The sequence below is a fragment of the Phascolarctos cinereus genome, unplaced genomic scaffold (genome assembly GCF_003287225.1).
Source record: "Phascolarctos cinereus isolate Bilbo 61053 unplaced genomic scaffold, phaCin_HiC Scaffold_726;HRSCAF=1367, whole genome shotgun sequence".
Lineage (NCBI taxonomy): Eukaryota > Metazoa > Chordata > Mammalia > Diprotodontia > Phascolarctidae > Phascolarctos > Phascolarctos cinereus.
The window spans coordinates 361,048,296-361,062,431 of NW_027556098.1; the positions used below are offsets into that span (position 1 = coordinate 361,048,296).

Sequence of the window (14,136 nt, forward strand, 5' to 3'; positions counted from 1 at the left end):
CAATAACCAAAGAGGTATTTGGAGCTACAGCAGACACTCTGTACGTGTGAGATGAAAGGCAATGTAAGGATAGTACTACAAGCAAGTATTGACCGAAATGGGGGTGACATCATTCCAATGAACATTAAGGCCCTTCTTGAAAGCACAAGCGTTCAGCATTTCATAGGATCACAGACGGAGAGCCGGAAGGGATCTTCTGAGGTCACACAGGAGACTCAAACCCAGAGTCTTTGACTCCAAACTCAGTTTGATTTTCAGTGTGCCATGCTGTCTGCAGACTTGCATCTAAGTCCAAACTCCTATTTTTATAGATAAGGAAATTAAGGCTGGAGGTCCACCAGAAGGAGCAGAAGTAGGTTTTGAACCCAGGTCCTCTCACTGAAAGCCCAGCACTTTTTCCACAGCACCACAGAGGATACCTTTCATTCACTTTGTATCTACTAAGTACTAAGCTCAGTGAACTGCCCAGGGAGCTACAAAGATAAATTAGATGGTCCCTGTCTTCAAAGAGCTTACCATCTAGTGGGAGAGACCAAACTTGCATGCAAATAATCATAATACAAAACAGAACGTAAAAGCACAATCGAGGTAACAAAGTAATGAGAGAATTCGGAGAAGAGAAAACTTTCTGCTAAAAGAGGTGGCATCTGAGCTTTGATCTTACCAATTTGGAAGGTCTTAAGATAACAGAATTTAGAATTAACATGTACCTTAAGAGAGAGAGTGCAACCCCTTAATCTGGACTTGGCCAAAGTCACAAAGGTAGTCCATATTCTGGTCAGGATTCAACACATATTCTCTGACTCCAGTCTCCTTTCCACTACACCCAGCAACCAACAAAGACAAGGCGGGAGCATTGCAGATATCAAGGCAAAGAATGAAGGGACATGGGTAAGAAAGCAAGTTTTGTGTCTAGAACGGTGACGTGTCTAGCCTGGGGAAGGAAGAATGAACATTCTACATAAAGGGGCAGCATAATGGTTAGGGACCTGGACTTGGAGTCAGGGAAATCTGGGCCCAAATTCCACCTTCACTGTATGACCCTGGGCAAGACACATAGTAAGCTTTCTGTGTCTCGGTTTCATAATCTGTAAAATGAAGGCGTCCATTTCTAGATCTATGAGCCCTTGGAAGTGGCACAATACAAGACTGGAAAGACAGACTTAAGTCAAACCTTTGGAGGAATAAGATCAAAGCTATCTTTCAAGAAGATGAACCTGAGAGCAAGGTGCTGAACAAATGAGGATGGGAGAGTCAGAAGCCAATTGGGAAGCTACTATATTAGCCCAAAGGAAGATATGAAAAGGGCCTAGACTTAAGGTTGGCAGCAGACTTTCAGAGAAGAGTTGGACATGGAAGCAAATTTATAAAATAAAGACTATACAGTGTAGAGAATTTACTTCCAAACTTACCTTCCTCACCATATACAGGAGAAATAACAATAAGCTGTATGTCTCAGGAGGTACAGCCTGACTATCTATGCAAGTCTAGAGACAGCATGGCATAATGAAAATCAAACTGAGTTTGGAGTCAAAGACTCTGGCTTTGAATCTCCTGTGTGACCTCAGGCAAGTCACTTCACCACTCAGGGGATCCGTTTCTTTATGAGTAATGAAGAAGTTGTACTAGATGTCCTCTAAAGTCTCTTCCAATTCAAAATCTGAGTGTATGAGACTTGTTAGTAAATTAGTAATCACCTTCCCTTTTCTTCCTCACAGGCCCAACCACAGTAAAGATAACTGGGTTCACATCTGTCTAGAAAATCCTTCCCAACACCTCAAGAGAGACCAGGTATCAAATAACTAAAACCATAATATGGCCATTCCATTACACCAATCCTAAAATAGTCCTGTGACATTAACTAACCCTTCATAAACCAAGAAAGAAGAAAACAACAAATTCTTTACCTAACCAGATTTAATTTGGTCAGAATCCCTGCAAACCTATATCAGCTCTCAGGAGGTATATAGAAGAGAGCTATCTCCCTGGGAAATTCAGTACATCTCATTTTGGTTTTTTTTTTGTTTTTTTACACTTAGCCCCAAAGATGAGAAAGGATTTAGGGTTGTGGGCCTGAAGTGATGCCTTCCAGATTATCTCGTCCAAGCCCTTCTTTCTGAGGATGAGAATGAAGGCGCAAACTTACTCCAAGTCGCACAGGTAGTAAGCAGCACAGCCCCGGATTGTGGTCTAGGTGCACCAAAAGAAGGAAGCCATCGAATTAAGGGTTCGTGCAGTCGGAGACAGACACAACACTACATAACATCTAGGCCTACCTGGGGTACTCAGGGCCCCACCCCCTTCTCTGGGCCTCAGTTTCCCCTTCTGTAAGAACGAGTAGAACGAAGGAGCCTCAGTGCTCCTTCCCACTGCCCGAGGGAGCCCCCGGGATCTCAGATCTAGAACTGGAAGGGACTTCCCAGGCCATCCAGGCCACCCCCTGGGGTTTACAGAAGAGGATAATCGAGGTATGGACAGGTCAAGAAGGAGAGGGGGAGGGACAACCCGGAGAGAATGTAGGAGGGAGGGAGGAGGGAGCTCCCTCCTAGGTCTCCGGGCAGAGGCTGAGCCGGGACCCGCTTGCTCTCCCTCCCCACGGCGGGCTGGGCGTGGGCAGCGAGACGCTACCAGGGCCGCGGCCTCCGGGGGGCCCAGACTATGGGCCCGCCCCCCACCCAGGGCTGGGGTCCGAGGGGGGCTGAGCGGAGGAGCCCGGACTCACCTTCTGGATGGATGACTTGCCGCTGCGCCGGAGGCCCATGAGCAGGATCCGCGGCTTGGAGCTGTCGCCGCCGCCCGCGCCGCAGCCGCCGCCCGCCCCGGGCCCGGCCGAGCCTCCGCCCGCCGCCGCCACCACGGCCGCCTCCTCCTCCTCCTCCTCCACGCCGTAGCCGAAGTCCTTGGGGAACGAGTCAGCCGCGCCGTAGCTGCCGGAGAGCGGCGCCTCGTCCCCCCCGCCATACTGCAGCGACATCGTCCCGGAGCCGCCGCCTGAGCCTGACAGGACAAGCCAGGCCAGGCCAGGCCGCCCCTCCTGCCACTGCCTGCCAGCCGCCCCCCGCCGCCGCTGCCGCCGCCCGGACCGGCCCCGGCCCTTCCCGCCCCCCACCGCGCTCATTGCGTGGATTCCCGAGCTTCGCCCGCTCATTGGCGCCCGCCGCTGCCACTCTGAGGCATCAGGGTAGGTGGTGCCTCATCACGTGCCTTACGTCACCTGACTGGGCGCTGCGGGAGGGGGAGAAGGAGGAGAAAAAGGAGGAGATGATGATGAGGAGGAGGAGGAGGAGGACAGGGTCACGAGGAGGGTGCCCCTAGATGAGCTCGGAGGCCCGGTCGGTCTGGCTCGGCCCCGGCCCCTCCCTTCCCTCCAGAGCGGCCTGAGAGCCCGGGGCCCCGGGCGCCCTCCTCCCTCCCCCCACTCCCAGCCCGGCGCTCGTGGCCGTAGCCGTGGCCCCTGGCCCCGCAGGCTGAGTGCGCGTCCCCGGCGCCCGGGCCTGCGGGAGCGCTCGCCTTTGTCTCTCGATCCCCTCTCCCCTTCTCTTCACCCAGCGGACGGGGAGAGCCCCAGGGCCGGCGTGGGTGCGAGCGCTGGTAAGGGGAGGCCCGCCTTAGGAGAGGAGGCTGCGCTGCGCTGGCCCAGCGGGCCGGTCAGGCCTTCATGGCCGCCTTCCGAAGAAGATGGGGCATCATGAGATCTCCTGCAGCCGCCCCGGACTCGGAACTTCGGGACTCGCGGCTGATTCCCTTCTCCACCTTGGCGGACGCTTGGCCGAGCACAGCCAGGCACGTGCTCAAAACCCCTCCCTGCCTGGTAAGACCTGTCAAGAGTTTGGGCTCCATTGGCAAAGCTTTGGAGTTGCCAGGGTAGATGCCTCAGCAGGCCATTTCCTCCAGAAACCTTCCCTGACCCCCAAATCCACCAACACCCTTCTCTTCCCCCATTACAGGAGCATTGAGTACATAAGGTGTCCCCCTCCTCCGCACCTTGCCGGCAGATTGACGGGAGGACAGGGAAGAGAGGCACGGGGTAGGTGGGCGTGATGGGGCTGCAGTCTGCATCATTGGGAGAATGTACCTACCCGCGTTGAGATCACAAATCCATTGGGGCGTCGGAGGATGTGCGTAATCTAGATAGGCAGAGGGGAGAAACGGTGGCCTAGGAGTGATGACTGGTGGAATACTGGCTGTTATAACTGCGGGGCGGGGGCAAGTCACCACCTCTCTGGGACAGCCGACCTCACAGGACAATGTGGTGAGGAAAGTTCTGCCCAAAGCCTAAAAGTCCCATGTAATTGGGTAGTTATTGTTAGTGTGTATGTGTGGGTGCTAACATTTTTAATCAGTCAATACAATCCTAATGAAAAATAAAGATTTAAGTAACTAAACATAGGAAATAAAGGATGGTTCTGGGTTGGCTATTCCCCTATGCCAGGATTTCATCGATAGTTCTTTGGGCAATCTATTTCCAGCCCCCCAAAAAAATTACTTTTGAGACTCGGTTGTTAGGAAGAAAAATCAAGATTTGGGGGGGGCATATTAAGTTTTTGAGTCTAAGTCAGAAATTTTCTAATTTAGTTTTGTCTAAAAGGTTGCTTTTTCTGCCTACCATGATGGGACACAATTAGACAGGTACTTAAAGATCCCATCAGATCTCTATCTGGCCAGGAAGTGATCATCTAGGCAGGAGCTGTACCTGTCCTTCAGATGAACCACTTTCATTTGGGTTGAACATACTTCTCATAGGAGCTTAGTGGTGAAACTCTACCTAGAGTTCAGCTTATCCATCCTAACACCCTCTGTAACATCCCTAACAGATAGCCTCCTAACTTCAATAGCCCCAGTGAGCAGGAGGAGCTGGCCACCCAAGGCAGCCTTTCCAATGATTAGACAAAAAAGTACACCGACTTTAAGTCAGGAGTCCTGGGTCTGAATGCCTGGTCTAAACTGGCACCTTTAAGGCAAAGTATTTAATCTCTGAGCCTAAGATCCCTCATCTGTCAAATAAGGGAGGAGGGAGAATTAGATCTCAGTGATCACATTGTCCTCCTCCCCCCCCATAATTTTTTTTTTATATTGGGAAAAATTCAGCTTTCCATTTGGTCCTACTTCTGCTTTTTGGCACATAAAGCAATTCTATTTCCTCTTTCAAATGACATCTTTTAAATATTATAGAAGACAGTAAAAGATCAATAAAAGTTAATTTTTCAAAAGTTGAGTTATCAGGAATCCCCTTGCCCCAAGTCTTCTTCAAGTTAAACATTCTCAGTTGGTCATGCAGCATGGTTTCCAGCCCTCTGGTTGCCCTCCTTCAGATGTATTCCAGCTTATCATGTTCCTCTTAAAATGTAGGATCCCAGAAACAAACCTAGTATTTTGGATGTGTCCCAACAGCAAAATACTCTGGGGCTAATTTCTGGGGATATGCACACTAATTATGATACAGTTGCTTAAAAAAGTTCATCTTAAGCAACAGAAGTTAATTCATACTGACCTTCTGGTCAGCTTAGATCCCCAGATCTTTTACACATTGTTCCCAAATTAGATGTCTGTCTTACTGTAGGAGTATGCATTTATCTAGTTAAATTCAGCTTCGTGGTTTTAGTCCCATATTCCAATCCCTTGGGGTCATGTCGTTTGCAATAGTTAGCCCTTCACATTTCATAAGCATACTTTCTGATCTTCATCCAAGATACTGGTGAAAACCCCGACAGAAGGACAGAGCCTAGTGGTGTGCTACTGAAGACCTCCCTCCAAGTTGATATAGAGCCATTAAATCCACACTCTTTGTTAAAGTTCAACCAGCTTTAATTAGCCACATGATCACCCATCCAGCCCACATTTTACCACATCATATAACAAATGTAGAGTAAATGTTGCTCGTGACCCTGGGTTCTAGAAGTAGGAACCCAGTGACATACTGTAATCTCATCTAAAGACCAATCTAGCTAAATTTCAAGATCAAGGCCACATAATATTGGATTTTTCAGCCACAGCAACTCTCAAAGGGCTACCTGACTAGCATTAGAGCAGAAATCTGTGTTGGTGGAGGGGGCATCCATACTGAGGTAATTCATGGATCCATGAAACTATGTCCAAGATGTATGCCCTCCATCTGCCATTCTAGTAATTCCATACAAAAAGGAAACGGTTAGCTCCTTGAAGTAGCCTGTCCACACCCATCCATGGAGGAATTTCACATCCTTTAGTTAAACTAGGTAAATGCAAGTGATTTGCTTGCCCCAACCTCACCCCACTTTTCCCCCCAAAGGTAAAAGTGATGTCTCCTTCAACTGAACTTAATACCTCATTTCCTTCTCCCTGTGGCACTTCGTATAGGGTCTGGTAGTGTAGTCAGTGGTAGCTTATCTCTCCTACTAGACTGAATTCATTTTTGTATATTCCACAGCACCTTACCCTGAGTAGGTGCTCAATAAAAAATAGTTGAATGAACAGTATTGCATTTAAACCACCTCCACAGATGTAAAGAGTGGGACCAGCAAGGCACATTGGATTAACAAGATTTAGTACCATCAAGTTGGAATAGCTTTCAACAGAGGTTGTAACATGTTATTACTAACCAAACCAGTCTTAAATTAATAGAGGAGACACTTCCATACTCCCAGTGGTTATTAGAAGACACTGTATCATCTACAAGGGCACAATTTGGAAAGTAAAGCATAAACAATGGTATTTAGAAGGTAGCTCAGGTCATCTAGTCTAGCCCCTTCATTTTATAGATGAGAAATTGAGGCCCCAAGCAGTGAAGTGACCCCCAAATGAGATCACCCCAGTATTACGTGGGCTCCAAGCAAGGATCAATAACAACATTAGGTAACCTAAGAGAAGCCTGGGGGAAAGGTACTTCATGGGGATACTAAGAATGAGATGAAAAACTGAAGGGCTAAATACTTTAGGGGTGAAGTATGCTCGACAGATGACCATGAACTACAGATACCAAGGTTCTAGAACTGTCTCCTTTCAGGACTGCCTTTGATCAGTGCTGAACTTGCTTATTAGCAAGTTTTACAGGGAAGAAATGGGCACCAGAATTACAGAATATCAGGACTATAAAGGACCTTGGAGAACACGAAGAGCAAGCCCCTCAGTTTACAGAAGGGGAAACTGAGGCCTGATGAGAAGTGACTTGCCCAAGGCTACACAGTACATTAGTAGCAGCAGGTCTGGCTCTGTTTAAAGTTCCATGAACTTTGGCTCAGGAAGTGCCACTGTATATCGAGCTGCAAAACAAATATGCAAAGGCCAGGTGCAGGAGGAACACAGGGAAGCCCACTGCAAAGCACCACACGAGCCAACAGCCAGAGCACAATCACGACAGCGATATGGAGGAGAGAGGACCAGTGAGCCAAAGCAAGCCGAGATGACATCCACGGCATCTCGACAAAGAGCTCACGGGGGGGGGGGGGGGGGGGGGGGCCTCCAGGGAAAGTCGTGCAGGGCTGGGCTGCCTCCCTGGGCCTCCTCAGCTACAGGCCAAGCTCACAGGGAAGCCTCACAACTACAACGTTGTCAGCTTTACAAAGCATGGTCCTATCTGGGCTTCCATCCTGCAATAAACTCAAGGCAGCTCCATGTTCATTTCTGCTTGGTTAAAATGTAACAACAGTACAGTCATTTTTAATCTGAGAAAATGACAGATAACTACATTTTAAGGTAATGAAGACAATTTAGATGGCTGTGTTTGGAATTCCTCAGGATTTACTTTTGATTTTCCTGCTTTATGAGCCAAAAAAAATTATATTAAGTTTATTTATTAGTGATTCTAAGTGTTTTTATAACAATTAAATGTGATAAGTGAGTTTAACATATTAGAAGAGTTCTATAGTATCTGTCCAGAAAAGACTGATTATATACTATACAAACTATGCAAATCGTACAAAGCCAGTTTTCAGTGCCTGTTCAACTGAGAAGAATCCTATTCAGCACGCTTCTCCTCCTGAAGTGGTTCATACTGAGCAAGCTACGGGGCAAAGACAGAGGAGCTTTGGTGAGTCGGGATTCTAAACTAGGTAAAAAGCAACTCAAAGCCAACAAAACCAGCAGCAGTAACTTGATTATATTCAATCTAATTAGGAAGCAGCACACTCACAATAGCTTTAGTTCCTGCACCAAATAAGCCTCCATTTAAAAGTCACTCCAGGCTCTAATATTAATCGAATTAAATCCACTAGAGGCAGGTTTTAGTGTTGACATTTTCAGATACTTTCATTTACCAAACTCAAAAACATGCCCAGCTTTTGGCAGTACTACTTCAAGTCTATTACTGTTTTTCCACGTTAAGACTGACTACAAATCATTTTGACCACCTTAGGCACTTTTGTGACATGCATTAAGGCAAACTGTTTCTCTCCCCACCAAATCTGTGGTTCTAAATGATTTATCAGGAGAAATTTCCTAAAAACAAGTAGAGAAAAAAAATGTGTAGGATATGCTGATAAATGAGCCCATTGAGATTTAGCAGCACTTTAACTTGTAAAAAACCTAAAGAGCAAACTAGCATCAGCACACTGCAGAATCGCAGGTGGTATTCTAGAATATTTTCTAGGTTGCAGAACTGTCCTATGGAAAGAATACTGGGCCAGGACTTGGAAAACCTGGTCCTGTCAATTAGCTGTGGGATTTGGGTATGAGGTAGAAAGATAAAATAAACATCTGACAAAATGTCTAATAAGAGAAAAAATATTTAACAGGCATTATAAATTACATGAGTATTATATTATACGTAGAAAACATTATAGATTCAAGACAGAGTAAAACTTCATTGATTTGGACAACACCCATTTGGAGCCTATGAAAATTAAGAGCCAAGCTGAGGTTTATCAGTGTGCTAAGAGGATAAGATTTTGCTCATCAAAGGAAGAACACACGTTTTCAAGGGGTAGTTTGGCCTACTTAAGAGAAATCATTAAAATAACTTTAGAAATACACATTTTCCTAGAAAGAACACCAATTATTAGTCATTCATATCTTTTCAATAAAGTAGTCCCTGAGAACTTTTTTCAGTTCTACATTAAGTACCTGCTTTTGCACAAGTCAGTATTCTTAACTGCCCTGTATTAACCTCAGATTACTTGCAGAGACTTCAAAACAGTAAAACTTTTATCTTTTTTTCTAACAATCTGTAATTCAGACTTTTTTTTTTTTACTGACTTGGAATAGCCTCTCTTCGGCATGTCCAAAGTTGTGAGGTTTTACTATATCATCATCCGGAACAGTGAGGGAGGGGGTGCTCTAAAATTCAGTATTTACCTTTGCTTTCAGCTTTTTGTTTTCTTCTACCACAGCTTCATATTTCTCTTTCACCTCTGCCAATTCTAGGCGAAGCAACTCTATTTCTGGATTTTCTGGAGTCGAAGCTCCTAAGTGATGCTTTAGAAAACTAAGAGTGGAGTTAAGAATATTCTCGTCTTAAAGTGAAGGAGCATTGACAGCAATGTCCCCCAGTAACAACTAGTATACCGTAGGATGTTGCTGTGTGTTGTGAAGCAGCCTGGATTAGTGAATTTAAAATCAGAAGACCTGGGTGCAAATCCCCTCTCTGATCTTCTACCTGTACCCTTGGGCAAATAGATTTCATGTCTTTGGGCTTCAGTTTCCTCATCTGTAAAGTGGGAGAATAATACTTAATAAGTACTCCTTCATTCTCCCTCACATGGTAGTTATGAAAAAATACTTTGTACATCTTCAAGCTCTATAAATGTAAGCTCTTATATGATACATAAACATTATTGGAATTCTTATGCAATAGTCACAATCCTGTCTCCAGAAGGAAATCAGAGATTACAGGGAAGGAACCTTCCCTTTTTTAGCAGTTAGGTGGCACAGTGAGTAGAGTGGCAGGCCTAATGTCAGAAAGACCCAAGTTCAAATTTGGCTTCTGATGCTAGCTGTATGCCCCTGCATACATCACTTAACCGCTATTTGCCTCAGTTTCCTCAGCTGTAAAATAGGGGTATTAACAGTACCTATTTGGGTGCTTAAGATGGCATCTGGCAAAGAGCAGATGCTGGAAGGAACCTTAGAGATAGCATCTTATCAGGGACAGCTAGGCAGCATAGTGGATAGAGCTCCGGCCTTGGAGTCAGAAGGACCTCAGTTCAAATCTGGCCTCAGACACATAACACTCACTAGCTGTGTGACTCTTGGGCAAGTCATTTAACCCCACTGCCTAGCCAAAAAAAGAGAGAGAGAGAGATAACATCTTATCCAACTGCTGAGAGATTCAGGATCACAGTAGTAAGTGGCAGAGCTAGTGGCTTCAAACCCACTTCCAATACCTGCTGGACTCTGCTTTTTTTTTGGCCATCCCCAGCTGCCCTTGCTGTCATTTCCACACAGATCAACCAGATGTACAATATAACCTCGAAACTCAGGCACTGAAATGGACAAATTGTAAAGTCCTTCTTCCCCTCAACATTTTAGAAGGTTTTCTACGTGGAAAAAATACCCAAGACTGTCAGGTGGGACAAAGGATACTCCAATGCGCTATTGGGTTTTTCTGGTTCTTCATACAGGGCGACCAATACTGCGGATTAAAGGGCAGAAAAAGTAGCAGTTAAATACAGTAACACTTATTGGCTGAGGTTTTTAGTTTTAAAAACAACTTCCAAGAATTACTTGAAGAAGCCTTGTATCTGAAAGAATCAAGGACTCTTCTAAGTAAAATTTCAATACAAGAAATGCTAAGGAACTTTTTAATCAAAAACTTAAACAAATAACTAGTAATAGACATGCTTAGCTAAGGACAGCTCAACAAACAGCAGATCCTGTTGCATAGAATAAGATTCTTTCCCAAGATGCTGAGTCCATATGACCACTGCCATGCTAGAGTGGATACAATAAATTAAATTGAAAGTAAAATCCTACATAAATACATTATTCACAATTCTTTTTGGCATATTATTTATACATGATAACTATTTAAATTCCTATGTAATAGTCAATATAATAAAATTTGACATGTTTTTCAAAATGTGATGCAGTGATCTCAAGGAAAAGGGAAGGTGCTTTTAAAAACAAAAAGTTAATAAAGCGTGCTTTCTGGCTGTCGGTGCTCACTCTGGTGTTCAGGTCCTCAGATATGATTCCACTGATAAGATGCCTATCCATGAGACAGGAAGAGAGACTGGACTCCTTAAACTGGAATTCTACCTGTAATTCTGAAAGGTGTACAAGATAGGAATTGGCACAGTCTCTTGATATAGGTCAAGAAAAAAAAGACCAAGTTACCTTTTCAGCAAATTGAGCTAGCCCAAGGTCACACAGCTGATGAGTGTTGGAGCCAGGGGCCTATCCTTCAAAAGAAAGGTTGGCACCTCTGACAAGATGGAAGAAGGGAATAAGAAACTCAGAAAATATAAACTCTTTAAGGGCAAGATTGTCCTCCTTTCTGTCTTTGTCTCCCCAGCACTTCACACTTCAGAGGCACTTGATACTTGTGGAATTGGATTAATATAGAACTAAGGTAGAAGAGATTATGAAAAGTATGAAAGTTAAATAATTTTGGCAAGATACAGATGTGCCCATATCAGTAGGTATGGGAACAGGCATTTAAAAAAGGTGCACTTATTTGGAAGGCATTTGGAGAACTAGAGAACAGTGCAAACCACAGAATCTGCACTGAGATCACAGCCAAACAAGAATCCCTTCAACCACACATCCAAGTGGTCATCTAGCCTGAAGACTTACCCTGAGGGGAAACCCCCCACTATCTCCCAAAACAATACAATACATTCTACTTTTGGAAATCTTTAATTGTTCTGAAGGGTTTTGCAGACTTTGAAACCAAAATCTGCCTCTCTGCAGCTTCCACCTATTGTTCCTAATTCTGCCCTGTGGGGCCAAGAGAACAAATCTAATTTTCCTCCCACAACAACCATTCCAAAATATTTGAAGACAACTGACAGGCTCTCTTTCTCCCAGTCCGTGTTCTCCTCTCCTCCTACCTCCTCCTACCCCCTCCTACCCCTCAGATAACTAATGGAAAAATTTAGGGAATCTATGAAATAAAAAGGAGAGATAAAAGGGAACATCGATTGTGGCATATGGACTTGGAGGTAGTCACACTGGCCCCTGGATTGATGCCCAGGATAAGAACTCTATTCAAACCACCAGATTCTAAAATCCAGACCTAAAGGGTAAATCTTATTAACACATGCAAAATTTTCTCTACTCTTTAACTTTGGCCGTCCTGCTTCTCTCCCCATGGAAAATCCAAGATGCTGAAGTGACTAAATGCCTTTGGTCAACCTTCTGATCTTGCCTCTTCTACCTTGTTCCCTTATCTATCCAACTTCCATCCTCAACCTTAAATCCCACTGGGATAAGGATAAAGGAAAGGTACACTGTAGCAATAGGTTTCCATTTTAATGAACCGGATACAATATAACAATTTTATAACTCCACCCCGCCAACTCCTTAAACCAGAATTCTGCAAGAAAGAAATTGGTGGTCTCTTCATATAAATCTCAAAAAAGTACAAAGGTGTATTTCAGCAGACTAGAAAGAGCAGCCTGCTCTGGGCAGCTAAACAACCCAGTCTTCAATAATTTTAATATTGGATGAAGCTTTTCCGGTCCCAATACTACTTTGTATTTAAACTTTTTTATACTGTGTAACCTTAAAAATAATTAGCAAGTGACTTAAGTCACATTCAACAGCTTTAAAACTATAGCCTTAAATTAACCACCTGGATTTCCAACCTGTACGTACCCTCAGGTTTTCCAGATTAAGGCGTAATGAAATTACACAAACTCGTGGTGAGGTGGGAGTGGGGGGCGGTGGGGGGATCACACCTCTTCCCAGATCTGCCAACTATTTGATTTGCAACAATCGCAGAAGTTAATCTTTCTCCCCCTGGCTTAGGCCGGGGAACAGCCGCCACTCCCAAGCCAGCAAAGGGGAAGCTGAGACATATAAAGGGGAGGGGTTGGGGACAGCAGGGAGCGGGCGGTTGAGCCTCACAGTCCAGCAAACTGGTCGTCTTCTCTTCCGCTTGCAGCTTACTCGGTGGCCTCGGCAGGGCCCTGCAGCAGCAACAGCCCCTGGCCCTGGTACAGGTGGAGATGTACCTGGTCTGGTTTCCCCCCTCACCCCCTCCAACACACACACCCCTTCCCCTCCCCTGCCCTCTCCCGGGCATCCCTGGCGTGCCGAGCTGCGGGAGCTCTGGGAATGAGAGATCCCAGAGTGAGCGCCGCAGGGGACTCTGAGTGTAGGGGCGCACCACTACCCCCACCCCGTTCTGCACATGGGGGTTCCAAGGCCCCGAGGGGAGAGGCAGCTTAGGGCCCGGGCGGGCCAGGGCTGGGGCGCAGCTATCCTGCGCCGGCTCGGCCGCTCAGCTCACCTTTGGTGAGCGTGTCCAGCACTCCCGACTTCTCTAGGTACCTCCGGAACTGCTCCCGCTTCGAGTCGGCGGCCTGAGGAGGAGACACTGCAGGTCAGGGTCAGGGTCAGGGGCCGGGGAGGAGGAGCTGAGGACGCCCCAGTCCGTCCCCCGGCGCCAGCCCGGCTCCATCTGCGGCTCCCTAAAGCCCTGACACACGCCCCACACGAGGCGTCCCACCCCTTCTCGCCCCGCGTCCCGGTCCCGTCCCCTTCGCGTCCCCTCACTTTGTAATGGGCCATAGTGACAGCGGCAGCGGGCGGCGTAGCCTGCGCGCCCCACACCGTGGCTGCCGGGTTCCTGGGGCAGGAACTGCGCGTGCGCCTGAAGGCGCGTACGCCTGCGCACTGGAGGCCCACGAGCCCGGGACGTCGGGGCGTGGCCTGTTTTCATGGTGACCGGGACGCTGTAAGTTTTCCCCCCTCGCCTCCCGCGCTCCGGTGCCTAGGGAGTCTGCGTAGACGCGTAGGCACACCCCGGCCGGTAGTCGACGGCACTTGTGTCTGGTTTCCTCTTCCGGTCTGTCTTCCGAGGCCGTTGGGAGCTGCTCGGAGGGAGGGGGGGAGTGTCGTGACTCTATAGCTAAATTGGCTGGTGTCGCGACAAGGACGTGAGGTGAGCTTGGAAACGGGCGGTGGGTGGGGCAGGATTTCCCGACGCGCAGAGCCGGGGACGCTGTTGGGCGCGGGAGATTGCGTTCGTAGGAGCCAAGAACGCCCGAACTGGAAGCG

The 14,136-nt window shown here is 46.8% G+C and overlaps 2 protein-coding genes and 1 long non-coding RNA gene across 5 annotated transcripts in view; 1 reads left to right on the forward strand and 2 right to left on the reverse strand.

The window, feature by feature from the left end:
* The window catches only part of RRAGC (Ras related GTP binding C), a 55,361-nt gene extending 52,278 nt beyond the window's left edge, over positions 1–3,083 (reverse strand). Inside the window, exon 1 of one of the 3 annotated variants that reach the window (XM_078145464.1) lies at positions 2,723–3,083. In XM_078145464.1, coding sequence (XP_078001590.1) covers positions 2,723–2,974 — 252 coding nt within the window. In that variant the 5' untranslated portion in view covers positions 2,975–3,083. The remainder of the gene's footprint in view (positions 1–2,722) is intronic. The other 2 variants (XM_020983601.2, XM_020983602.2) reach the window with 2 other exon arrangements.
* Positions 3,084–3,158: 75 nt separating this feature from the next.
* Positions 3,159–4,385, forward strand: LOC144454179 (uncharacterized). Its single transcript, XR_013482480.1, has 2 exons — positions 3,159–3,811; positions 3,948–4,385. It is a non-coding gene; the product is annotated as an uncharacterized LOC144454179 (long non-coding RNA).
* A 3,368-nt stretch (positions 4,386–7,753) lies between these two features.
* On the reverse strand, positions 7,754–13,743 carry MYCBP (MYC binding protein). Its single transcript, XM_020983609.2, has 5 exons — positions 13,633–13,743; positions 13,367–13,439; positions 10,495–10,543; positions 9,268–9,397; positions 7,754–7,978 (listed from the first exon to the last, which is right to left on the reverse strand). The coding sequence occupies exons 1-5, from the start codon at positions 13,645–13,647 to the stop codon at positions 7,934–7,936; spliced, it is 312 nt and encodes a 103-aa protein (XP_020839268.1). The 5' UTR covers positions 13,648–13,743; the 3' UTR covers positions 7,754–7,933.
* Positions 13,744–14,136: the final 393 nt, after the last annotated feature.